Source organism: Actinia tenebrosa, unplaced genomic scaffold, assembly GCF_029948245.1.
Source record: "Actinia tenebrosa isolate PJP-AT-01 unplaced genomic scaffold, QUT_ActTen_1.0 PGA_scaffold3__52_contigs__length_22856419, whole genome shotgun sequence".
NCBI lineage: Eukaryota > Metazoa > Cnidaria > Anthozoa > Actiniaria > Actiniidae > Actinia > Actinia tenebrosa.
Genome location: NW_028292580.1, coordinates 12143127 through 12169750, shown reverse-complemented (window position 1 = coordinate 12169750; position 26624 = coordinate 12143127). Strand labels below are relative to the sequence as shown.

At 35.8% G+C, this 26624-nt stretch overlaps 3 protein-coding genes across 7 annotated transcripts in view; 2 read left to right on the top strand and 1 right to left on the bottom strand.

The window, feature by feature from the left end:
- Positions 1–22040, top strand: part of LOC116301452 (conserved oligomeric Golgi complex subunit 5) — a 44478-nt gene extending 22438 nt beyond the window's left edge. Inside the window, exons 16-25 of the mRNA XM_089034828.1 lie at positions 5255–5365; positions 6033–6095; positions 14502–14605; positions 18411–18480; positions 18794–18861; positions 19193–19301; positions 19583–19659; positions 19943–20069; positions 20878–20957; positions 21458–22040. Coding sequence (XP_088890954.1) covers positions 5255–5365; positions 6033–6095; positions 14502–14605; positions 18411–18480; positions 18794–18861; positions 19193–19301; positions 19583–19659; positions 19943–20069; positions 20878–20957; positions 21458–21566 — 918 coding nt within the window. The 3' untranslated portion in view covers positions 21567–22040. The remainder of the gene's footprint in view (positions 1–5254; positions 5366–6032; positions 6096–14501; positions 14606–18410; positions 18481–18793; positions 18862–19192; positions 19302–19582; positions 19660–19942; positions 20070–20877; positions 20958–21457) is intronic.
- On the bottom strand, positions 730–17114 carry LOC116301453 (potassium channel subfamily K member 10). Of its 5 annotated transcripts, none has more exons than XM_031710512.2 (5): positions 17005–17114; positions 12896–12997; positions 4015–4437; positions 1972–2475; positions 730–1475 (listed from the first exon to the last, which is right to left on the bottom strand). In XM_031710512.2, exons 2-5 carry the CDS (start codon positions 12951–12953, stop codon positions 871–873), a joined length of 1590 nt encoding a protein of 529 aa, XP_031566372.2. In that variant the 5' UTR covers positions 12954–12997; positions 17005–17114; the 3' UTR covers positions 730–870. The 5 variants fall into 5 exon arrangements, with proteins under 5 accessions (XP_031566372.2, XP_031566373.2, XP_031566370.2 ...); XM_031710513.2 differs by lacking the exon at positions 17005–17114 and adding an exon at positions 16541–16808; XM_031710510.2 differs by lacking the exon at positions 17005–17114 and adding an exon at positions 13154–13355.
- Positions 22041–22446: 406 nt separating the features above from the next.
- On the top strand, positions 22447–26004 carry LOC116301445 (MICOS complex subunit MIC25). The gene is made up of 7 exons (XM_031710503.2): positions 22447–22588; positions 22741–22816; positions 23251–23351; positions 23834–23962; positions 24957–25027; positions 25526–25661; positions 25777–26004. The coding sequence occupies exons 1-7, from the start codon at positions 22514–22516 to the stop codon at positions 25801–25803; spliced, it is 615 nt and encodes a 204-aa protein (XP_031566363.2). The 5' UTR covers positions 22447–22513; the 3' UTR covers positions 25804–26004.
- Positions 26005–26624: the final 620 nt, after the last annotated feature.

Below are 26624 nucleotides of genomic sequence, written 5' to 3'. Positions count from 1 at the left end.
TCCCATTACTTTTGTAATTCATATTTTACTGTTCGCTTTGTTTTGTTAACTTTTTAAAGCTGAAACGTCAAGTTCATGTATCCAACATGGCGACTATTCAGCTGATCTGAGAAAAATGTTGGCCAATCAGAATCGAGAAAATTTTCAAAACTGAGGCTTCACTTTTCCTATTGAAATTATAGATTTTCAGGCAAACAAAAAAAAACTGATTATAAGCGCTTAGGCTGCGTTCATAATGTATGGCGGGGGGGGGGGGGGGGGCAGGTGAAATTGAGGGGGGATCGGGAAAAGTTTGGTAGGAAAAAGGGGGGGTGGGCAAATTTTTATCAGAAAAATTGGGGGGATGCACAATTTTTGGAAGAAACTACAAGCCTTGCTTAGGGGGATCGTATTTTTTTGCATGATTTTAAGGGGGGTGTTAAGAATTATTCTGGACATTTCAAATTTTCACCTCCCCCCCCTCTGCCATACATTATGAACGCAGCCTTAGTGGCACCATAACCTTTTTTTGCAATGGCAGGCATGTTATTTTTCGCTGGTCAATTTTCGCAGGCTTCTTGACACCATCATTTTGCAGCGGCGGCATTTCTACGTCAGTACACACGCTTCTTGTTTGACACTTTCGTTTCTTTTTTTTTTTTCATTTGCATTAGTTCTCGTCTTACAACAATGTTTTTTAAGAACATATTTTTTATTTCGGAATATGCAAAATGGCATGGCTCGGTTAGAGGAGCTTAGCAAAAAGCTTTTTATTGGGTCGTCAAACACCACGGTTATGACGTCACAATCAAACCCAATGATATCGATTCGACAAAAGGATAGTTTTTGACTTCCAACATTTTGATAGATGTGTTGATCAACATTTTATCATCAATCTTTATTATCGAGTTGTTTTATTGCGTCTTCATTTGACGCTGCTGTCATTTCATTATTTGTCCACGTGCTATCACGTGATTTATTCATCCTATCAGGATCTTCGGTTTCTGTTTTCTTATGGTTACCTAGGATACCGGCGCCATTTATTTCTGTTCGGGAGTCCTTCGTAGGATGATCGGAGCCCTTCGTAGGATGATCGGAATTGTTCACATCTCGTGAGGTGTGAATACTGTTACTGTTTGTTCGATCTACCATTAAAATACACGAGTTTGTATCTAAGTCGATACCCAGACTCGTGGGACCAAAGGCCATCGAAATACTCCTGTACCTGACGTTATTCGTTAAAGCGTTTACGTGCTCTTGCACGTAATCTTCGTTGCTAAGGCCCACGTGGGTGTGTGACGGATTTAAACTAGTTGAGGTCGTCGATATTGTGTCCTCAAAAACTGAATACGCCTCTCGTTGCGGGCTGACTGTATTACCTGAAGTGTTTTCCACGTTAGTGTTGCAAAGCAGTTCTTTGAAATTAAGAAAACATTGTTTGGTGCTGCAGTCGTAAGAAGGCTTGTTTGGGTTCATTTGATTGATATGATATTTTCCTACGAAGAAAGATAAATTTTGTAGTTAAAGGGTTAAATATCAGGAACAGGTCAGGGATAGCATATTGCTATTTAGTGCTACCCTCAGTAAATAAAGAGTTTATTATTGTTATTTATTATTATGCAAAGATTTAAGAAGAATTTATGCATGAGAAATAGACTGAGAGGTGAAGAATACATTGAGAAGCTAGACCCAGCACCTCAACAACCAACTGACCTGAAGAGATGGAAAAAAAAGAAAGATGAGCAGCAATAGGGGTTCAGACAGAAGTTGGACGTCCATTTCTATGATCTACATACAAGAAAAGAGAGAAAGAATAACACATAACAGGACTGAGTAGCATGTTCGAACTTTCAAGAGACGGCACGGTTGCTGTTGAATATTTATCTTACCGTAATGTTACACCGTTTTGGTCATGGGCTGGATCCCCGTTCTCAAGAATGTAACAGAAAATATGACGTTATTAAAGATGGCGGCAGTGACGTCACAACTCACCTTTTTTGCTCATATAAGCCGATTTGATTTGTTTAGTCGCACTGCTGATCGATGTAAATACGCTAGAGACGAGCGAAAGACCAAGTCCTATGAACATTAACCTCACGCACCACATGACTCGTTCATAGGTCGATTTGGGCTCCTTGCCTTCATTCGGTACCAGGTCCCCAAATCCAATAGTGCTCAAAGCTACGAACGTGTAATAAACACTATCCAAAAAGGACCAGCCTTTTTCTCTCTCCGAAAAGTAGTACATTATCCCTCCAATGGGAAGGATTAAGATCATTAGAACTACGCTGAGGATAAAAGTCTTGATGTGTTCGTGACGAACTGTGCTGTTCTTGAAGAGTTTTTTCTCCACACACGTGATCAGGCAATGAAAACAAAGATTAATGTGTTCGCCAATAGACTGAAGTGTTAAGAGGTTGATTGGAATTCCAAAGAATGCGAAAAATATCAAAAACAATCGGCCAGGCTGTGTCTTGGGTGCCAAGTGGCCATACCCTAAGAAAACACAAGAAAATTAGAACATTTAATCATCACTTAAAACGCGGAATTTCGTTTGCAGAGCCGGCATTGGTCTTGAACAGCTGAGAACGGTTTGTCGGTGCTGAACACGAATAACGCACGCTCTGGGAAAGAGATTGGTTATGAGCCACGGAGTGAACATGCGTCCCTTTTGGGCTCCGCTGGACTAGAAAAGGGAAAATAATTTAAGAAGTTGTTTAACATTTAAGTTTGCAATTACCGATGAAGAACCCAAGAACGCAGCGAGATAAAAGGAAAACGCGGACGATTTCTTAGTTTTCATGCGGCTTTCAAGTTTTGATTTCATTATTAACGAGAGACCCCTTGGAAAAGGAAGTACCTGGGGGCGCTTATTGAGTGCATTTGGCTTAATTGATTTTTACTTTTGTTTCTTGCGAATATTATTTCATCTTCAAAATACTAAAGGTAATGAATGTTCAGTGCTGAAAGCCTCTCCGGCTATAGCTTATAAAGTACCCAATGGAATAGTTTATCCACTATAAACTTAGCAACACCATTGCAAACGCGACCAAAATTAATCAGAACCAGTGGTCTGTTCAAGAAAGATGCCCGAAGGGGAAAAAACGATCAGTGACTGAGCGAAGTCGAGATGGAATGAAACTAAAAAGCGGGCTTTTTTTTTTTTTTTTTTTTTTTTTTGCCTCGCGCCGTCGTCTTCATGACTGGCGTTGTCATTAAGACGTCAAGAAGTTACAAATGATGATGTCCTGATGAAGACAATGGGGCGTGCATGAAAAAATATATTGGTAGCGCCGCCGTCGTTATGAGAATTAAGCGTCATCTTTGCTGAATATGTCTGAGTCTTGGAAGCTGTCAGTCTAGGAATCTAGGAACGGTTTAAATATTATAAAATACGAGGGGAAGGCGAATCATATGAATAAATTGGATAGCTAAAACAAACCACGGCCGCGAAAGTACTTTCTGTACATACGTCATTAACTTTTTATCTCATTAAATTATTTGTATGTCTTACAAGTCTCTTGGCAACTAAAGGTTACTAGATATTACTTGATTAATGTAGTTCTCAATTAATCTTAACTTTTCTTCTTAAGGCAATATTTTTTATCGGGTTAGCCACGAGTCGGTATGCCAACGGACTAAAGAGTTAGTAAGAATACTTTTTCATTTTTTAACGACTTTTTTAACGATTTTTTAACGACTAATTTAAGTAAACAGAGCCTTTGTAATAAAGTCACCCGTTTTGGCGTGTCAGATTTCACAGTATAGCAAACACGCAGGGACTTGTGGTATTTGTTGGATACATATGAAGCCGGGGTGCATGCTGGTGTTGATTGGGCACCCTCTCAAGACATTTTTAAAGCTATACGGAAATTTACACACAGGTTCCCCGCATCCCTCTTCCCGATATATTAACTTGTAGAAGCATAGTTTCACTGTCGGCAAACTTAATGGATAGTAATTCCAGAATTTTTTAAACCTGTGCGGGATTTCACCCCGGGACACTCCTCTAGAGATACTAGAAGGATTTCTTACCTATAGTGGTAGTCACACTGCCGACAAAGTACAGCGATTGGTAATAACTCCAGTCATTATGGCTGTATTTACACCTGTGAGACGCCTCAAACATCGCACACAAATCTTCAACGATCGTTCGAACTTCCTTCATTGAGACATTAAATTTCTTGGCCATTTCTAGTTCCACTTCTGAATCTCCTTCATTGTGACAAAAGTTTTTCTCGTCTTCATTGCCCGACTCTATAACGTGGAATACCGCCGCACCAGTCGTAGTGTATATTCCTAAGAGTAATAGTCTGTAAAGAAGAGTCTTTGTTCGTTTCTGTAATTTAAGGAAGCGTTTTGAGCTGGCTGTGTTTTGAGCCGGGCCCGAACTGCTACGAAGGACATTGTGTGGGTCGGCTTCATTTCCTGTCATTTGTTGAATGGTACTCGCTCGACCTGTAAATATAAGAGGAACCATTTGTTTACATGATGTATTCATATCTATTTAAATACTTTTTTTTTTTTTCATGAAAAAGGCCCCTGTATTGACCCTTTGTATGTGACGTTAAAGCAGCTCATAAGCTTGAAGCGAGATGACGTTTTACCCCCGTCTCTAGACCATAATCCTTTTCACATTGCTTTTGTTCTTTAATTATGACTATTGTTCCTGTATTCTCTAAGGAATCAAAAATTTTAATATGAAAGAATTTTAAAAACTATTATGGTATAGAGTCGGGGGTAAAACGTCATCTTGCTTCAGGCTTATTTGGAGGACAAAACAAAAGAATTTCAAAACCTCCTGAAAACTAGAAACCTATTGTTATGTCCTACAAATTGAGCTACATTTCGTCGTGCTGTAAGGGCTGTTGACACGGCTCACATGCCAATAGCCAATGTGCACGAGCACGAATTTCTAGCACAAAGCATGGTGGGAAACCGAGTACTTACGGATTTTCAGCTCCTCTAAAAATCCTCTGACAATTTTTCCTCCGACATTTTCTACGAAACTGTAAGTATTTCAACAGACGAAAATAAAAGAGTAATTTTTCCCTGATAATTCTATTGATTTCTTTGTTCTAATTTGTGTAGTACTCGGTTTCCCATCATGCTTTGTGCTAGAGATTCGTGCTTGTGCACATTGGCTATTCCCAATTTCCTCCAGAACCAACTAAGAACCCCTGCTTTAGTAATCTACTTGAAGGGAAAAGAATACGAATAACATCATAAATGACCAAAATGAATAATGATTACTGACGCACATATATCATTCTAGCTCCCAAGTGCACCAGAAGCCAGTCAAGTGCGTGGTCAGGTGTCTAGCGGGCAACAGAGAAGCGCTGCAACTGTAAACAGTCTTTTTCAGTTGTATCAAGCTGTTTCCAAGGTGACCAAAATTTATTGATTCCCAGTCATCATATATTATTATCATCATCATCATATATCATCATCATCATCACCATCACCATCATCCAATTTTATCATCGTCATCATCATATATTATCATCATCATCATATTATTATTATTGAAAAGTATACAAATAAAGCAAAAAGAAAAAAGTTAAGAAATCATTTTAGACTTTAATAAGAAACATTACGTCAGAAAATATTTTGTAACAGATGAGAATATGTGGACCGCGTAGCACTTATGAAATACAAGATATAGAAATATAGATAAGTTATAGTGCTTGGGAACGAGGTTATTCCGGGCGAAAGACCCTTGGAAATAAATTCGGAAAAATTAATTTCTGACCTTCCGACCTTGTAGTACCGATGCTCTACCAGCTGAGCTAGAGGTCAGACTGAGAGCAGTCCGGGGTGAAATAGATGTATGGTCACGGTATTTCTATATCTTGTATTTTGTAACATAGGAACGTTAGCTATCTCGTACCCAGAGCCTTCATTTCTTACTGCTTATGCTCGACATAACGATAAAGGGTCTGCATGTGCATGAGATTGGAACGTTAGCGAAACATTGACTTGCACAGACGCACATTTTATATTCCCACCAACATCGAACTGTCAACCTAAAACATTGTCTTTTTTCGTCTTAGATTGTAGATGGTTTGAAAAATCCCCCAGACATAGCTGTAGACGCAGTACAGGCAGCTTTAGAGGTAAGCAAAGCTTCGTGTGCATATTTTCAAACTTTATAGAATATTTTTAACCGTTTTCTTCTCCGGCATCCTACTTATGTGATTAACGAGGAATGCTGCACTGCGCTTGCTCGAAAAAATGGCGGATGCGAAAAGCGGACGCGCGAAATGATTCTGCTTATTATTTTTACTTTTCGACGTTCAAAAACGCATTAGCAAGGTTTTTTCTAGGAAGCTGTATTGTCGACGAAGGTTTTGGTGTTTTTTTAATACTAAAAAAAATCTTATTTTTGCGAAGATCCTTTTCCGTCAGCGGCTTTCCGTATTCACGCTCCGTGATTAGATAGTTTTTCAAGTATACCCTTCTTATGGGTTCATAGAAAAGACATTTAACAGTCACGCGAAATCAGGTCTGACAAAACCAAGTTTACGTTGTAGCCTATGGTAATAGGCTTACGTTAAATGATAAAGAACAACTTGTGTCTATTGCTATGACAACCTTTCATTTAGCTCAACCATGAATAAATTAACTTGATCGATAAGCTCGTGTGTGTGTGTTTTTTTCTTTCTTTTTATGACATATTCTACATATAGGCATTAGACAAAACAAACCCTAACAGTACATTTGTATGTAGCTTTGCATTTCTTTCTCTGGATGTCTAATTACCTCAATAAGCTAAAAATTACGATAAAAAAAGAAGTTAATTGGAGAAAAAACTATTAGTTTTTGTTTGTGCAATTATGTGCTTGGGTTTGAGCTTTATATTTTCAAAGCCTAAGAATTAAATTTTTGTTGTATTTGCTTTTCGAAAACTGTTAATTTTCAGCTATAGCGCTAGCCGATTTAAAACTATAGCCGATTTAAAACTATACCGCAGTCCGTGACATTCATAAATATCCCATTTTTTAACTCTCTAACAACCGATATTTCACGCATTCATTAATGATTTATAAAAATTGCTGCAATTTTCGACTTACGCTAGAAAAATCGTCACAAATCCTTTGAAAAAATTTCGGTTTTTTGTTTTCTATCCAATGCTACATAACGTGATAAACGACCCCAAACACAGACTAGAATTTTCTTTTTCCAAAACATCACGTTATCATTCAATTTTGAGTCGTCTAGTTTTCAATTCATTAGTTTTTGCCATAAAAACTTCAAATACAAAAACAGGAAATACATTTTTGAGCTTAAGTGTCGAATAACTTAGGACTAATAACATTTACTAGAATATTTCTCTTCAAATTTCATTTTTCCTACCTACCAGCTCATCTAGTCTTTCAAGAACTCGTCACATTGACTATTTTGGCAATTTAAAGAGTTTAACAGTCAGAGCTGCTTAATTATTTTCTTACTACAATGACGTTCTACGGGCTGCAACATTATAGCAACCCTGAAATCCATTATCAAAAAAAAACCCTTACTCGAATCATAATATTTGTGCGTTTTACCTTAAACTCACTTCATATCTACTTTATGAGAACCGGTGATTTTTCTCGCGTGTCCGCGTCATTCGTCTTTTTCTTTTCCTCATAATTACCAATTACATTAGTCACTAAATACACAGTTTGTATAATAAAGTTGGTCTCTGGCATATAAAAAATTTTTTTTCGAAGAGGAAACATGACTGAGCATTTTGGTTTTTGTATCTTTGTTACATGTTTGTGTTCGATATTCTTTAATAATTCTTACGGATTCTTTTTTTTTTCCTTCTTCTTCTTCTTCTTTTTTTTTTTTTTTTTTTTTTTTTCGTCACCACTAACTAAATTCCAATTTCCCCCCCCACATATATCGTATTACAAAACATACAATACTATTAATATAGCTAGTTTTAATCTATTTGCTATACTGACCCTTTACTCCGGTCTTTACGTTAGTCAAAGGAGAGACCATGAATTCAAACTGAATCATTTTAGTTACTCGGTCTTGACGTTTTTCATCTTCTTACCCTAGATTCTAAATTTTACTGTACAAAACATTTCGTAGGTCCACTACCTTGTCTAAAGCTTGAAATAATTACACTACGGCGGTCCCGCGCTTTTATTTTATCATATAGGCTCTTTTGCTTTGCGAATATTCTACAAAATAACTTCAAGGTAACTGAAAGAAGATAAGAAAAAATAATAGCACTTAATTTGTGACTTTACCTGTGTAAAACGATCTGTTATTGAAACGTCTACAGTGGTTCTCTTGTGAACCAATATAACACCATCTTTAGCAAGCCCAATAGTGAAAGCATATGTCGATATTTGGCTAATTTATTCACTCATCCAATTTAACTGTGGATCTGTCAACCCGTAGCCATGGGATAGCTCATTGCTTTGAGAATCAAAACAACTGTGGACCTAATTGCAATACTTCTCGATTAGCTTGACTTAAACCTCTCTATTAAATCTTTACACAGTCTTGCTGCTTTTTGGGGATTTAAATTCATTACGGTTTTTTCTCTCTTCCTAAAAAAAAAGTCGCTTTATCTCTTAAATTTTTATCTTATATCTCTTGTATTTTGAGCGTGATTTCAAGAGGAAGTCAGTTTAAAAGTTGTATGAATATGTGCAAAAATCAACTGATGCTCCAAAGACGTTCCGCGAAAACAATTTCTCGATAAGATATTCGAGATATTCTTGGAAGTATTTTTCTTTTACGTTTTTTATTCAAATTTTGTTTACAAATAGTGATGTATTCAACGTCTAGTATGACTTTCTCAAAGTCATGAGTTTCTCTCTGACAGCCGTATTTTTACGTAAGATATAATTATTTTAATAAGTTACAAATGAATGATCGAAAGAAAGATGGATTGAACGAATGTACAAATGAATCAATGCATGTCTAAATGAATGAATGGATGGACAAATTTATTCACTTTATATACGCATTCAGCCCATGCATATATTCATCCAGTCAATTGTTCATCCATCATTTATATTCGTCTTAATTAGTATGTTATGTGCGGCTTATAGATAGACTGACCACATTTTTATATGTTCATTTATTTATTCCATTCATTCATTCATCCATTCATTTATTCGTTCATTCGTTCGTTTGTTCGTTCGTTCGTTTGTTCATTCGTTCGTTCGTTTGTTTTTTCGTTGGCTCGTCCGTTGGTTCGTTGGTTCGTTCATTCATTCATTCATTCATCCATTCATTTATTCGTTCATTCGTTCGTTTGTTCGTTCGTTTGTTTGTTCATTCGTTCGTTCGTTCGTTTTTTCGATGGTTGGTTGGTTGGTTCGTATTCTTTCATTCATTGCTCATTTTGTTTCTTCATCCATCCATTTCTTTATCTGTTTGTTTAATTATCAACAATAAATCACTAATTTTGTTCTTTTCTTTTATTCATTTAATCATATTTACCAGCGAATTTGTTTAAGGCTTATGGTAGCGTTCGCTATCTTTTCTGTTTACTCGATTCTCTCTGCTTTTTACTGATCACCTCAGTAATAGTTAAGAGCGTTTGCCATCGAACTCCTACGCAGTAAACCTAAACCAGAAAACGATTCCCAAAACTTGACATTATCCTATCAATCCTGTACATCTTCATCATTTTCTTTGGCAGTTAAGTCCCTAACCTCGTGGTCAAGTATTCTTGAGGTTATTACAGCAAAACGATTGAAAACTAAAGCTATGAGACTAATATTGCTAAGTTACTAGTCTATTTCCACTAGAGATGGGTTATCAAAGTAGATAAAGTAGATTCCGTGCTATGACATAGGAGTTACCATGCTGTCCAATATAGATAATCTAATGTAAAAAAGTAATAATTCAAAAACACGTCTTAAAGCCCCCTTTACACCAGCGATTTTTGCTGCGATTTTTTTGCGATTTTGTCCATAATAAATAATGGTAAAAAATGTACTTTTTTCGGGATACCAAGATTTTCCTAGACGAATGTCTCTTTTGAAGGAAAAATATTTCATATTTCCGAAAATTGCCACACAAATCGCTGCACAAATCGCTGCACAAATCGCTGCACAAATCGCTGCACAAATCGCTGCACAAATCGCTGCACAAATCGCTGCACAAATCGCTGCACAAATCGCTGCACAAATCGCTGCACAAATCGCTGCACAAATCGCCAGTGTAAACGGGGCTTAAAAAGTGAAGAGTATAGGCTTTCTCTAGTTTGAAGTTAAGATACAACTGCGATAGACGTGATGGAAGCAACTGAAAAAAAGTTGTCTGCATTCGCATGTTTTACCAAAACTTAAAGCCAATGGACAACGCATTGATTGCCTCTTTGGTGATTTATGAATAAATAATTGTATTAGGACGAAAAATACTAGAAAAGTAGATGCAAGAGAATCGCGAATGGGATGGCACCCTTCTTAAAATTGTCTTGTATGCGAAAATAACTTGAAAATACTAAAGAAATTCCACAAATTCCATCGAGAAAAAGTGCGATTTCTTTTGTATTTCCACGTTAGCCTTGCAACCACGGTACTTTTGAAAAGGGTTCATTCTTGGCCCAAATGAATGGGAATATCATTGCTCGATAAATGGAAATTGAAAATTGTGATCTAGCTGATTCGGTCTAGTCGTTTAGGGATGTTTTGCCTTCAAACTTTACATCTTTTTAAAAAATCTTATATATTAAGGCCCCGTCCACACTATGCCGGATAAATTTGAATCCGAATTTTTATTTATTCGGTTCCATTTCGAAAATTCGTTTTCGGTGAAGAATTGTTCCGGATTCGCCCGGACTAGTGTGGACGGTAGGCCTAACGGAATAAATAAAAATTCGGATTCAAATTTATTCGGCATAGTGTGGACAGGGCCTAATATACTTGGTAACATTGAAATCCACATCTTATCCCATACAGTGTGTGCAACCATGTGACTCAAAATCTCTTGAGATATGAATAATCAATTAACAACCGCCATGTTGGTTGATCAAACAAGAAAAGCTAATGAGGAATGCTTTTTTTTGTCAACCAAGATGGCGGCAATGACGTAACATGCGCATGCTCTATTATGAAGAGCTTTTCCAAGCAATTTCACCTAAATCATGCCATAGATTATTTTTCTTTGGATTTTGAGGTTGATTGCCAAATGATTTACAGCTTCCAATGAAAACCTATTAGTAGTGACTTAACCTTTAACGCAATCAAAAAGTAAAAACAAAAAACAAAAACAAAAGACAAAAACAAAAACAAAACAAAAACAAGCAAATAAAAACCTTAAATTCCTAGTCAATGAATTAGAGCCGTGTAAAACGAGGATTGTTCAAGCTTGTTTTGATTTCAATAGGACTCATTAAAGTCGTGTTATTAATATATTAGTCATGAATTTTGGAAAATTAATTACTTGAATCGGACAGCAAACTAGCAATCGAGTGATTAGACGTACAGTACACAAGCTCTTTTGACATAATGTTTCTGATATTGGACTTGTCTTCGTGGGAAGTTCTTCAAGCAAACAAGAAATACAAAATGACCTTGATTTTAATTACCGATGAAACGTGTAGTCGTATAATTTCCCACCCACCTTCGAAAGTTTAACCTCTGATCAGGATCTTATTAAAAGTCTTTTAACATAAAAGTTTGTGTCCAATGAGGAAAAAAGACCATGAAATTTAATTACTGCAAACAGATGTTTTTCCAGCATCACTAACAGCAGTTTTATTCCTTGTACATAAATTTTACTTTCACTGAAAAATAACTACTAGTCTTGAATATAAACGACATCAAAATTGCTTCTTCCAAAATTGTAAGCACTAAATGGGCTTTCCTAAATTGCGTTGGAGTCCCTTTTCTAAGACTTTGACACATGAACTGCGAAAGCTTATTTGAAATACAAAATACATACGCACTATGAAAGGGAATTGAAGCTTCTTTCAATCAAAATGGCTTATATAGAAAATTGCCTTATTTGAATTGTATTATCTCACCCATATGTGCATTGAAAGGGCTTCTTTGAATCTTAAATATTCTGTATATAAAAGATTCTGGGCTGCATTGAAAGGGTTTCCTTTTGAATTACACTGGATAAGCTGTCCTGGAACATATTTTTAAAGTGAAACCTTCAACTGAATGGTATACATAAAATCTAGGCTGCTTTGAAAGGCCGTTTCCTTTGAAATTCACTGAATAAGCTTCCTTGAATTTTTTTTCATAAACCGACTTCAATACCTTTTGATTTACAACTAAAAAAATTCATTACATCGTGAACAAAGTTTAATTGATTTCTTTTTCTATGAATATGCTAACTATTGCTTCTTTAAAAGTAATTTTTTTAAACTCTAATTGTAACGTTTTTCATAACAGTAAATGGACAAGACATTTAATTTAACCCCTAAAAGAATTTTTTTCTATTTAAAAAAACTGTTGAGTATAACAAGACTAACGAAGTCCCGTCGTTTTTTTTTGTTTTTTTTTTTTTTTTTGTTTTTTTGAAAGAATAGGAGAATTTTGATTATTTTATGTTTAGATGCAAAACGCAAACAAAATAAGCAAACGAGATAAAATTAAAAATAAGAATAAAAAACGAAAGAAGTGTATAACATTTTTTCGATGTTTGCTTCTATTTTTAATTGTTTTCCTCAATCCTTTTATCACTAAAGTCTGTAGGTCTTTTGATTGAAACCCCATTGTGACGTCAATATATCTTCTATTCAATGGGTTTTACTGGAAATTCCCCCTGTTTTATATTCTACAGAGATAACTTGGTTTTAATTTCCAAAAGTGTGTTTTTATAGTTGTCACACCATGACTGCTAATAAACACGAGGGTGTATGTATTGGTTTTGCTATTTTTTACTACTTCATAAGTCTATTATAAGCCAAGTAGGCTATACGTTTTGTTTTTATTTTTTAGCGCTTTACCTCGTTGTCCATTTTGTGTTGACGCCGATCTTGCCCTCCTAGGTGCTCCTAAAAACATCTTTTCCTGGCGTATTTCAAGTAAAACGTCTTCCTTCGTTGTTCCTGTCGAGAAAGAAAGGGAAAATCAATAAGGAAAATATTCCAGACAACTCGTTAAATCCGACCTCACTGCTTTGATAAAACCATCACTTACTTCACAAATTCAAAATAATATTTAATACTACATTGCGGACGTACAAATCAAAACAAGTACTATACCCCAGCTTACTGTTTCAGCGATTCAATTCAAAATTTAACGATAAGCTCTCTTAGCCTCTTCACCAGCTATGTTTCTAATCTTTCCAAAAAAGTTCATTCCAGGTCTTTTTCGTTGTCTATATTTTGTGGTAAAAAACTGAACATCTATGGGGAAAAAACCCACACTTGTCTTCAGTCGTCGATCAATTTGTATTGTGCTAAAAACCTGAAGTACAACTACTTTGAATTGCAAATTTCCCCTCTATGAATATTGAAATAATCCCTTAATCTAACAACCTAAATAACTTGGGAACGGGCTTTGGATAGACAAATAATAATTTATTGTTATATGAATAGTTGGCGGTTCTGGTTGTCAGTCGTTAATTCGAGCCAACATCTCCAAGCCGTTTTTCCTGGTCTTTTCTGTTGACTTTCATCCAAGCTGTTTGATATGATTAATTAAAGGGAGTGTGACATTATCCCCTCCATCAAATAGCATGCATCGCCATATGAAAGGTACTAATCAAATGTTCTTTTTTGTCGTAAGAGTCGCCGATACGGTGATATTTATCGCATTTGATTTGAGTCTTACCGCGTTTAATAAGTCAATATGAGCTCTCACTTGTCGTTTTAGCAGTAATTTCCTTATCGATAGCTTTTGTGGTTGTAGTTTCTTAAAAAAAAACACAAAATTAGATCGGGTTTTTTTTCACCGAAACTTACTATTTATTGTTTTCCCGCTATTTCCTCTTGTTTGTTTTCCATATCATTGGCTTGCACGCGCGTCGTGATCCAAGAAAAAGCAACAAGGACATTTTGATGTTAATCTTTTATCGTAACACTAAATTCTGTCTAAGTTGTTATGGATATCTTGAAGTCTCGAACATGAAGTGTATTTTGACCCGCGATGTCAAAGCTTAACTGAAGTGAAGTAGATTTCTTTTATTACAAATTTCAGCTTGGCCTTTAATTGCCAGGGAGATTTTTTTGGCGGAAAAGGAGTTGCGTAACCTTAAATATTTATAAGCATAAGCTGGGTTTTTTTAGAAAGATTTTTGGCTGATTAATGACATATTTCATTGAAAATGAATAAGATTATTTACAAATTGGTTATGTATCTTATTTCGACCAGTTTTACCATTGAAAGTTTCGCGCCAAAGATTGCATAAACTTGCTGGCAATAATTCAAGGTTTTTTTGGCTGTGCAGTTTGCACAGAAAAGATCGACAATCTAATAATATGGATTCTACAATGTTTAGTGAAATAAGTTAGGTTGTTTTTGGGGTGGGGGGGGGGGGGAAGGGGGGGTGAGAAGTGACCATTCTATTTCCAATATTATGGCTGATGGTAAATGTGTTCATTTGTACAGGAAATGTTGTCTTTGATCAATACAGCGTTGGACCCCCTGATTGAAGCAATAATGATCGAGCTGGAGAACTTGATATACCGAATACATGCCGAGGACTTTACGAGGTATAATGAACGTAATATTTAAAAAAATATACGGAAAAAATGTAATAATGAACTAAATGTTATACCTATGGTAGGAAAATGAAACGTCTTTATGATTTTTATTTTTGCTTTTGAACTTCGGACAGTTAAAACTAGAAGCCATTCCGCCACCTTCCATACATCGGTTCACTGGTCAAACCGCACAAGCTAGATGAATAGACGGTAGACTATTTATTTATTTTTTACCTAGGGTTGTTTTAAATACCTACGAAGGTAATAAACCTGTGGCCCTCAAAGCATTAGAGGCTGCAAGGTATAGTTTTAAAATTTAAACCTTGAATCCTCGGTTCCCATCCTCGGTTGACTGAAATACTTTGTGTTTGACCAGTAAACCGATATAACGCAGGTGGTGAATTCTCACAGTGACAGTCTCGGAATCAAGGTTGGTGTAGAGGTAATACACTCGCCTCTCGTGTCTGGAGTTCGGATTCGATTCCTGAAATCAGTATCACATATGAGTAGAGTTTGTTAGTTCTCTCTCTTCTTATTCGAAGAGTTTAAGTTGGAAGAAGAATCCGAAAACAGCCTGGTTTGTCATATATTGGATCGATTAGACTCGGTCCAGACAATCTCAATCGTAGAAAAAATTCGTAACCAGAAATCGGAAAAAAAGGATTGTAGCCAATCAGAAGCCAATAATTCAATTGATAAAGACAACAGTTTGTTTGCACAAAACATAACTCCGACTATCGCCTTACTCGGGTCACAATACCCTCAATGAAATGAGTCACCAAGTGTCATTTGTTATCATCTTAGTTCATTGGTACTCAAAAAGCTTCACGAGCTTACCATGGGTTACTTTTGATTTCTTTTTTTCGCGCCCTGACTTAGCCTGCGTCCAGTCGGTATAATTTTCGAGAGAACGTAAGCTAGCTCTGACTTTGATGATCCTAAAGATTGTTTCAGAGTACAATAAAATGTATATGCGTTGGTTCTTCCGAAATTGAAAGAGAACTGACAACGAACACGCAGAGCATATTTGAAATTGCCCTATTTTACTATGACGTCACTGCTTGTTTATGTGGGGGATAGAATCGCCAAATCCAATAGAAAAATCAACAAAATTTGCTCCTAGCGAAACAGTTAAATCTAAAATGGCCTGGTTTTCAAATATAATATGTATTAATATGTACTAAAAAATATTCTGAGCGTTTGCTGGCTATTCTACTTCTCTTCGCGGATTGATACGGGTTTTAGAACAAGTTTCGGTGAATTTGCATTGATTTGACCCCCTCCGGCGACCATGATCCTTTGCGTTTAAACAATAGGTTGTTTTGATGTGACGTCATAGTGAAATAGGGCAATTAAAATTGATTGTTTTATAAAACGTTAAAACATAGAGGGTACAGTACAAAGGTTAAAGTCATTTGATACAATAACCATAACCCTTCCCACTTGGATCTCATTGTCTGGTGCGATTGATCGATCGACTATTTCTGTCAAAGTAGTTCCTGTCTTCCTGTGCTAAATATTTCATGACACTGAGTTGGTGTGTTCATTATATCTCTGTGCTCAATTTAAGTCATCCAAATGTCTCTAGTCAAAATAATCGCTGTTGGAACCAACGGACAAGACACGTACCAAAAAGTCAAGCCTTCGTTGAACTCCGACTTTGAAAATTTAAAGACTAAACCCGCATATCAAACTATAATATTTTTCATTAAAAAAAGGATAAGAGAGTTTATTTGAATTGGAAATTATTTTCAATCAAAGTAGTTGTTGATGTTTACGTTGTAGAATACTCTAACTAAAACATTCTAAATGATCTTATAAGTGATCTCGGATTCACAAAGAGCTGCACACAAAAAAATTAAACGATAAAATGCGAAATATATTATGGATGGAGTAATTCAGTCTACAAAATTAAACGATGATATATGATATGGCTGTATATACCTGTTTCAAAAAATTGCCGTAGCCAGAATAGATAGGAGATAAGCGATAGGTCATTCAAAGATTAAATGGAATGACTTGTGTTTCTTCTCATTCTCTTCAAGAACACGGAGGTTAGTGTTGAGATATTCAGTGTTGTTTGCAGTCGTCTACACCATTTTAAAAGGTCTGAATTATACGTGTTTAGTTGCATGCCCATAATTCCTTTCCGTCTCGCTATAACCTATCGCCTATAGTCCTATATAGGTAGTATCTATGCGTTCAAAATTCGACAGTGTGATCAGAAAGTGCCTAGTTTGTTAATTCGTACATCTATGACAACTGAAATTTTATGATAATATTTTTTTAAATAACTGCGTCAAAACTGCGCAACACACTTACCGACACAAGAACGTTAAATAATCTGTCGTCAGGATATCGCTAAAATTAAGCTTTAGGAGAAAACTGATATACATTCAATATTTTACCTCTTATAGCTTTATCTTCGTGCTTTGTAATCTTACACAACAGCTTTGGCGCGATAAAAACACACGAGCCAAACGACCAAGAAAACAACTTTTTTTTTCTTTGCGTATTTGGATACCACCTACGCTCTTCAGACATATACTTCATGTATGGCTCAGTTCATTGATTAACATCATAATCTCTACGGAAATGATCGTGGAGGATAACAAATTTTAAGTCATGAAGTAGCTACCCCAGAAAAATATTCGTTATAAGCAATAAAGAACAAGCGATCTGATTGGCTCTTATTCTAGAGTGTTCTAATGATCTGAAAAGCTCACTCAGTCTATACAAGGCCAAGAATGTTTATCAGTAGAGAAGCCAATAGCCTACTTCCGAGATATGTTTCGCTTGTCACGCACAAAGGTTTCAGTGTGAGGCTACGTGCTAAATGCTCAGTCATTCGTGACAGGCGGTAAAAATAAATTTAATTTAGCACGTAGCCTCATACTGAAACCTTTGTGCGTGACAAACGAAGCATATCTCAGAGGTGGGCTATTCTAAGAGGGGAAGCTAAACTATACAATTTAGTACTAGTCTTTGGCTCGAAATAAAAGGATTGTTTACTTCTCTGATTAAAAAAACTAAATTTCCTAGTTTGACGAAGGGTTGAATTTTCCTTGCGAGAATAATAATTTAGCAAATAAAAGCAACGACACCGAAAATCGATATCGGGAGCCGAGCATTCGAAAAAATCTAATATTTTGTCATAGAGGATCAAGTATTCATAGCTATTCATAGCTATCTATTAATTTAAGACATTGCGGTGTCTTAAGATTAACGCCCACATTCCTATACACCACGAAGTTGGTACTACGCAAACGTCTGCTGCCAGAGGTCTGCTGCATTACCGCATTATGTTTTGGCGAGTTTTGCGTGATCACGTGACGGCAGCCATATTGAATGGCAAAAACGATAAAATCGTCGAATATCGGGTGACTGACCTTTTTTGCGCCAGATTCACCCCCAGTAGCCTCGCACTCAAAAAAAAAAAAAGGTTTTATAGGCTATAAAGCATAAAAGTATAAAGGTTTTATACTAGTTAGAATCAAAATGACCATTTCAGTTCCCCAGAGAAACTCAGTGGATTCTATTTTTGTCACGACTACCGGCGCATGGTCTTGCAAACTCACCATTTTCTACAAACAGCACTGGACGCTTATCTTCTTTTTTTTTTTTTCTTTTTTTTTTCTTTTTTTTTTTTGCGGAAGGAAACAGAGAATACGTTATGAGTAAAATGAAAAGCTTGAACGAGAATTTAGGGAAAAGCATAAATGAAAAAAATATATGTTTTTTCCCCTTTTGAACGTTGTGCGATTCCGAGAAAACTTGCCTTATTTTTATATTTTATTTTTTTCTGTCCATTCAGTACTTCGTTGTCTAAATACAGCTCTAGGGTTCCGGATGCTCCTTGTTCGGCATATATTGAAGATATCGAGGCAAGTTATATAATTATAATTATAATAATGATAATAATAATAATAATAATAATTATTATTATTATTATTATTATTATTGTCATTATAATATTTCTGTCTGTCTGTCTGCCAACTTGTCTATTTGTCTGTCCTTTGTCTTTCTTTCCTTGTTTGCTTGTTCGTTGATTCATTCGTTCGTTCGTTATTGTTCTTTTTCTTTTTCGTCTTCTTTATCTCTTTCGTTTTTCTTCTTCGTCTTTCTTTAAGTTTGCTTTTTGAAAAGGCCAATGAACAAGGCATAAAAACAGTGCCTAATTCTTGAGTCTCTCCACAGGACTTTATTCTTAGTGTTCAGAAGAATCACATGTCGATGTTTGAATGCCACGAGCTACTGATAACCAGGTTAGTCGAACTAACATTCTTGTAATAGGACAAAGATGAAGAAACACTCTGCGCATGCCCGAGAATTCGGTGAAAAGATGACGGACGATCACTTATTGTGTTTATGTAACCGAAAAGGCAAAAAAAAAAACACTTTTGCTTGACTTTAGCACAATTGAATATTCATGGATCAGCTCCCACAAGCTTAAAAATTTAGAAAGTTAGGTAGGATTAGAATTTAAAATTCTGATCGCGGAAAATTGATTATAAATGATTTCTATTGTTTACTGTCCTTTGAAAATAAAAGAAATCCCGTATTTTAGTGATTATTTATTCTTTTCCATGCCATCAGACTAGAACCCGTTGCCAGTCGGGTCTTGGAATTATTTGTACGTCACACAAGCCTTTTGAGGGGCATTGGAGAAGGAGGGAAACTCAAACTAGCGGCTGATATGGCTCAGGTATTACTATGTCTTATTGCCAAGGGCATTGTCAGCAATTCTACTTATGGGCTTCCTGTGGAATACCCAAGCTATAATTTGTCTTTAGCCAGGTCACAAACCATCGCCATCTGGCTATAAAGAGCGCACCGTTTGATTCGATTGCAATTCCTTTGAGTTGAGAAATCGTCAAAATCAAAAACTGCCGGTCACGTAATCCTTGGCCGAAAGTTTGTCGGCATCATGAGAGAAATGTTTGTCTTTCATAAAGTAAGTCTTTTGTGTTGTTTTCATCTTTTCAGATTGAATTCGCTGTTGGACCGTTCTGTCGTAAAGTGTCTGACTTGGGCAAACCGTACAAACTTCTACGTTCTTTCAGGTAATTTTTGCTCTGCGTGACAGATGCGTGACGTGTGCGTGACATAAAATGATCGCGATCCCCCCCCTCCCCCCCCCCCCCCCATCTCTATGGTTCCTACTTGCTACTAGTGGCTCAATCCACTGAGAGAATAAAATATCTTTTTTCCTCTTAATTTCTTTCCCCTCGCTTTATTAGCTATTCTATTTCGTTTCATTTATGACTCTCTCACTCCTTTGATTTTGATTTTTTTTCCTTTGTCTTTTCTTTCATCTAACGAGGTATCATTTTATTCGTATTCCAGGCCATTATTATTCCAGACATCTCAGGATATCGTAGATAACCCGGCACTAGGCGAAAGTCTACCTTATAGTCTCGTACTGCAGTATTTGTTCTCTAGAGCACCGAGCGAACTCAAATCACCCTTCGAGGTAAACACCCTAATTAATGCCCGGGGAGGACTCTCTTGAAAAGTGGGTAGGGGGGTTCGACGGACGGTTTTGAAAATGACCCTAAAAGGTACACATCAATTAACTGAGATGCTGATTTCAGACCCTAAAAGGTACGACCATATTTAAAATGACAACGTTTTCAACCATTATATTCTTATATGATGTTTGATATTCTTAAAAAAGTCAGCCGGAGACTCTAAAAGGTACGCGAGGCCTCATTTTGGACCCTAAAAGGTCCGTCGAGCCCCCCTACCCACTTTTCAAGAGAGTTCCCCCCCCCCCCCCCCCCCCCCCCCGGAGAATTAATCATAATCACCTTACATTATTTGTACCACGGTGTTATCCAAGCTTTTCGAACCACAACTTCATGTATCTTATTCGTACCGCGTATAAATACTGAATACAACATAGAAGTTACTTTTTAAGCGCGGAGAGGAACTGAAGCAGAACTGATTTGAGTTCTTGGTTGTATTTTCATTGCAATTGGTGATTAATGTAAAGTGCTGTGTTCCTTTCAGTATTCACCATTTTCCGATACATCGATTCACTGGTCAATCACAAAGCATTCAGTCGAGGTTGCATGTTTCAAATTTGAATAATCCTTTGAAATCACCTTGGCGCCTCGCTTGAGCGGTTCGTGTGAACCAATGTATGGAAAATGGTGAAGTGCGTTAGCGCGAGTTCTGTTAGTCGCGTCTCCGGCTCTTGTACCAATAATGCTACTTGGACTATATTCCAGTACGAATGAGTAATACGAAAATGGGGATGGTTTTGTTTTGCGTTTTAGGTAGCAGGATGGACCACTAATTATTTCTGTCAGTGGCTAGACGAACATCCGTCGGAGGACGAACGACTGGCTCTCATAAGGTAACAATTGGCGTGCTTTTTTATTGTACAAGTCTATTTACCGGGTTACCTGTGGTAAACCGGTCATAAAATGTCTGGGTTTTTTTTTTCCTTTCAAGCTTGCGCGCGTCTTGTCGCTGATAAACTGATAAACTTTTTCCAGCTTCGTCTCCCAAAATAATCATCCCGATTTTGAAATAATTGTTAGCTGCCAAATAGCACTGTTCCAACAAGACAGTCAGCTCAATCCCGATACAAGTGACATATGATAAAATGAACTAAGAAAATATCGCAACTATACTGACAGCATCGGATCAAAAAAAATTGTATTGCAAGACATTTATCAGGGTGCGCCGCTGTTTTGCTATAAATTTCTCTGTGGCTCGTTCGCTAAAATGTATTTCTTATCGATGACTTTATCTAAAGTGGGTTCTCTTGGTTCTCTGTACCATTACGCCTTTCAACTTGACCTTTTTCTTATCATAGTGATTTATTGAATACATATCTATATTTTTTTGCAGAGGAACTTTAGAAGCTTATGTTAATTCCGTAAGGTCACGTGGCGAAAAAGAATATGCACCAATCTATCCCATCATGCTTCAGATTCTTCAATTAGGAAGCAAACCTTGAACTGCTATCGATATTAGGTTCACAAGGGTAAAATTTCACAAGTGGAAGGGCAATTGCCCGAGTTAAGTCTAAGTATGGGAAAGGAATATTTCTTAATTATTATATTAATATTATATTAATGATTATTGTAAGAATGAGCGAAGCTTATTGGAATATTCTTATGGAAAAGGATGTAAATAAGGAATGTATTTATGACTTAGTTGTAATACACCAAATCCACTACTTTCCCATTTTAGACCACGTGTCATTCCCTAAGGTATCGTTTCTTTGTTTATCGGTTGCGCGTGAGAAGACACATAATTATGGATACGACTTATACAAAAAATCTTATTCTCGAGAGAATGACACGTGGTTTGAAATGGGTAAAACATTACGCCCAAATGGATGAAGTCCGTTTGTAATCAAACTCAGCTCAGTAAGGCTCAAAGGGTTTATTTTAAATGATAAAATAAATAAAGGAAAGGTAATGGCTAATATTGTGTATTTGATTTCAATACTGCGCGCAGCATTTCTAGAAGGATGACGTACGTCCTTTAATTACTCTATTCGGCTTCCGTATCAGTATTCGGTTTTAAGAGAACTCAAAAAAAGGTAATGAGATCGTGAGGACTCGAATAAGGTCCCTTTTGCGAATTTTCTTAGTCTAACAACATTTTCGCGACGTTAATTTTGCTTTTGAAGGTCGCATATTTTACGCGGAAAAAAATTATATCTTGAGTCACTTTCAATATTTGATTTCAAACACAGGCATTCTTTGAAGAGAATCACTTTATGAAAATTCGAAGGTTCGAGTTATGACATTCTTTCCTGCCTTACTATTGGGATACCTGTGTATAACCACATCTGCTGTCCAGTGTGATAGTGGGCTCCGATATGAGAATCAAAATGGCCGCCAAATGAAGTGAGATTTTTTAAGACGTTGATTAAATGTAATTTTGTGCTATAAAATGGGTAGTAGTGAATCTACGAGAAAAGTAACTCTTGAAAAAGATACAGACGGAGATAGCTCTGGTATTATAAAGGTTAGTTTATTGAGAATTCCTTTCTTAACAGTGGTTTTCTTACCACTTCAATTCTAGACCTGCATGCAGGTTTACTTTGGTATAATCTGAAGATATTTTCTTAAGAGACATTCAATCCATGCTTTTTGCTTTTCGTTTTACTTGGTCTTTAGGTTTCTGAGCGAGTGGTTCAAAGATTAAGAGGGAAAAAGGATCTTCCATTGAATTTATCAGAGGAGGTGACTCCAGGTACGAAAAGATTCATAAAGTTACATGCACATAAGGTTAAACATTGAAAGAAATTGTGCGCTTCAGTGTTTATCAATTTAATTTGACGAGGGGGTCCTGACTGGAAAACTAAAGCAAGACTAGTAATAGGATGACCCACCCCTCCCCTATCTAAAGCTGCAGTGGAGAAGGTCTGAAAGGAATAAATTTTAGTTCTGTCTTTTTTCATTGTACATCCTAGGGGTAGTATGGTGTAATGTCAATCCCAACATAAATGATGAGCTATGAATACTTCCTGGAACTATGCATTATATTTCACCAGAATGTACAGTGTACTGCATCCTCTATGTCAAAAAGGGAGGGAGAGGGTGTTACAATGTGTTGATTGTCATGGTTCTATCAGTTATATTTGATTAATAATTAACACTCAATTTATCATAATTTTAAATGATTAGAAGAGATAAATAAGCTATGGAAGGAATTACAACACGAGAAAACTCATCTCGAAATTCAGAAAAAGAGATTAGAAGACCTATTACAGAGAGCTTTTGAAGAGGTAAGATCAGCAACTATTCTAAAAAATAAAAAAGGCCTACATTTGAGCACTGCAATATTAGTACCTAATTTTGCTCTTTTCGATAGGTGATCATTTTTCATTCCCCAGAGATCACCTAACACACAACATGCTAAAGTATGAATGTATTTAATGTATTTGACTACTTCTATGCACTGGCTTTTGGGCATAAAAGGAGCTCTTACATGCCACATTTGTAAAAAAAAACAGCCAGCTCCTCATCTAAATATGGTTAATGCATAAAAGCCCTTGCATAAAAGGATGTGGATACATTAAATGTGGTCATACTTTAAATTGCTTGTTGTGCTGTAAATGCACATAGAAACAGAATGTTATGCAGTTAGAAGTTTAAATTTTTCAAACTCAAATGAAATTAGAAAATGTTCTCAGTCCAAAATCAAGCAAAAATGAAAATAAAACCTCAGTGTGTTAGCTACTGTTACAGAATATCTTTTTTTTTTCAGGGGAGAGGTCAATCCTTGCTTAATGATTCAAGTGAAAGTGTAGATGTTGCAGAGGTTCAAAAACTGAAGGATGACATGGTTGTCAGAGAAAATGAATTACTAAACGAAATAGAGACACTAAAACAAAAGGTACCCTGTAATAAGAAAGTTAGTTTAAGTTTAAAAAGATACCTTTTTCTATGCTATGGAGGGATTTATAAGTTTTAAGTGACACTAAAGATCTGAAGAATACATATTGTAGTTCCTTTGTTATGGTTCTCCATAGGGAAAGTATGGCTGTGTAATTCTAATTTAAGGATACACGGAACACAATCGGGTCGGGTTTTTTGAACGCTCATAGCACATTTAGTTTATATAAATTTCCCCATAAAGTATACATTTCCTAACATGTTAAAGTTCAAATATTGCATATTCGATTTTACTTTTGGACAAAAATAATTCATTTTGGATTAATTAGGCATTGATTGCAAACTCTATGGTTCGACGCAAGATGTTTGTTCTCCCTCTGGTTAGCGTAAACAGATCAAATTTTTTTTGCATCTTATTACACAGTATGTTGTTCTACCAAAGTGTGTCTGCGTTTTTTCTTTTAGCGCGTCTTTAATCTTTTATTCAATTCCAAAGTTATAACTACATGTTTTTAAGGGCATTCTTGAGAAAATGGCAAATATCTGACAAAAGAAAAGGAAAATGAAAAAACGCAGACATATTTTTAAACTTGAGCATAGTAGGAATCCACATGCCAAGTTTCACGGTAATTGATCAAAAACCTGAGGGAGAATAAACCTCCTGAAAATGTGTATTTTACCAAAAACTACCTTTAAGAAAAACACAAGTTTAGTTTAATGGGATTATAAGTTTATTTACTCAATGTTGACAAGTTTCTGCACAGTACGCCAATGAGCGTAGAGTATATTAACTTAATTTTTATATAAAATTAAAGATTTTACTTTTATATTTGATATAGCATGGTTTCAAGAAAAAAAATTTTTTTGGACAAAAATTGTGTTCCGTGTATCCTTAACCGAATTATATTGATTTTATTCTTGAAATATAAAAAAACTATACATGCACTGGAATATAATCCATGTAAGACTGAAGTATTATTTTTGATATTTTTTAGAATGCTCATATTGATGCAGTTTCTGATGAACAATATAATGCTGCATTTGAGGAAATTAAAGACAAATTTAGGTAAAATCATTGCACTTACTTAACAAATGCTCCACATATCAACTGAAATCTCTGTAGAGGTATTTTAAAGTATTTAAGAAAAGGAATAACAAGAGTTTCATGCTTTCTCTCATAAAAATGGCTCTTTTATTGTAACGTGGAAATGGGGCAACCTAAATATAGGTTGATTTTTTATATAACTAATTCAGTCTAAATTTTTGCAAAAACTGAAGGATGGAAGAATTATTATGACTGGGTGTAGTTATCTCTCTCCCTGTTAGGAATATAAAGGAAGCCTCAAAAAGATAGACACCCTATATAGTATATATTATAGTAATGCTGAAAAATAAGATATCTTAGGGGGAGGGGGAGAAGGTTTGTGGGAGTCCCCTCCCCCAAAAAACAAATTCTCAGGGAACAGGAGAGAACCAAAGCAAGTGCTACACAATGTTATTCTTTGAATGGAAGAGATTGATGCAATATTGACCATATACAGCTTTTTTTACCTCTTTACTTTAGACAAATTGAAAGACCAAAAGTTTGTCAAAGTATTCAACAACTAGCATTAGATTGCTACCAGGACAATCCCAAGCAAACACTACGATGCTCTCAATATGTTAAAGACTTTGAGAAGTGTGTGCAGCAGTCAAGACTTGTAAGTTTAAAAATAAAGTGGCTTTAAATATTATTTTTAAATTTTACTTATTTTATCGTTGTAATTCAAAATTCCAATTCTCTATTTATTTTTTTTTTTTTTTTTCGTGTTTCAGGAAAATCTTCAAGACATAAAATCCTAGTCAAAAGATAATCTCTTTGAATACTCCTTGAATCGCTCAAAAAAGAAGAAAAGAAAAACACTAACAGAATTTCGTTGTGTGGAGTTGAGCTGTTCGGTGCAGATGTTGAAGAAAGGATTTCATGTTTTCTGTATTTCTAGATCCTTGTATTTTGTTGAATATATCAAAAGACAGCCGAAATAAAAGTTTTATGCCTTAAAAGTGTTGGTCTATCTTTAATACTTTTGTCCTTTTAATTCTACATTTGATGTTACTTATTCGTTCAAAAACTCGTGCGTTCATTTGCTCGTTCTTTTGTTTTCATTCATTTTTTTTCTTATCTATTTAATTTTTTCTATTGATTTTCGTCATTAAAGCAAGTTTTATTGTTGCTTATTTTAGCTCTAATTGAGAGCACCTTTTTGTTTGAATTCGTTATTCTAGTTACAAGTTAAAAATTTTTTTTAAATACTTCGGACACTGCCTACACGGAACCGGAAATAAGGACAATCAGCTTTTACGGTAACACATTTACTTCCGTTTCCAGAAAAAGTTATTTCGACGCGCGTGCGCCCATACTTTCCCGCCAAAACCCGAGTGACTTTAAAATTTGAGTGCAACTACAACATGAACTAAAGCGACAAAGAAGCGAGAAAATGGTCGATAAAATTATGCTTGTTAATGTTAAACATTAACAAAATCTATACCGTCCTTTTTTGTATAAAGTTTGAAGCGTAGGATACACTATAGGTAAGCTAAAAAATAGTTAATTCCAGGTTAAATTTTCAAGTTTACATGAGATAAAGTAGAAGTTAGTGTGAAGTTAGTTGAACACATTCGTG

What these genes read in the sequence shown, in the direction of transcription:
- LOC116301453 (XM_031710512.2), bottom strand. Translation starts at nt 12,953, where the DNA reads ATGTTTTTAGGAGCACCTAGGAGGGCAAGATCGGCGTCAACACAAAAT. An exon ending in CAGTGTGACTACCACTATAG is followed by an intron (nt 2,476 to 4,014) that starts GTAAGAAATCCT and finishes GTGTTTTCTTAG; the next exon opens with GGTATGGCCACTTGGCACCC. An exon ending in GGCTTATATGAGCAAAAAAG is followed by an intron (nt 1,476 to 1,971) that starts GTGAGTTGTGAC and finishes CTTTCTTCGTAG; the next exon opens with GAAAATATCATATCAATCAA.
- LOC116301445 (XM_031710503.2), top strand. Translation starts at nt 22,514, where the DNA reads ATGGGTAGTAGTGAATCTACGAGAAAAGTAACTCTTGAAAAAGATACA. An exon ending in TAGAGACACTAAAACAAAAG is followed by an intron (nt 23,963 to 24,956) that starts GTACCCTGTAAT and finishes GATATTTTTTAG; the next exon opens with AATGCTCATATTGATGCAGT. An exon ending in GTGTGCAGCAGTCAAGACTT is followed by an intron (nt 25,662 to 25,776) that starts GTAAGTTTAAAA and finishes TTCGTGTTTCAG; the next exon opens with GAAAATCTTCAAGACATAAA.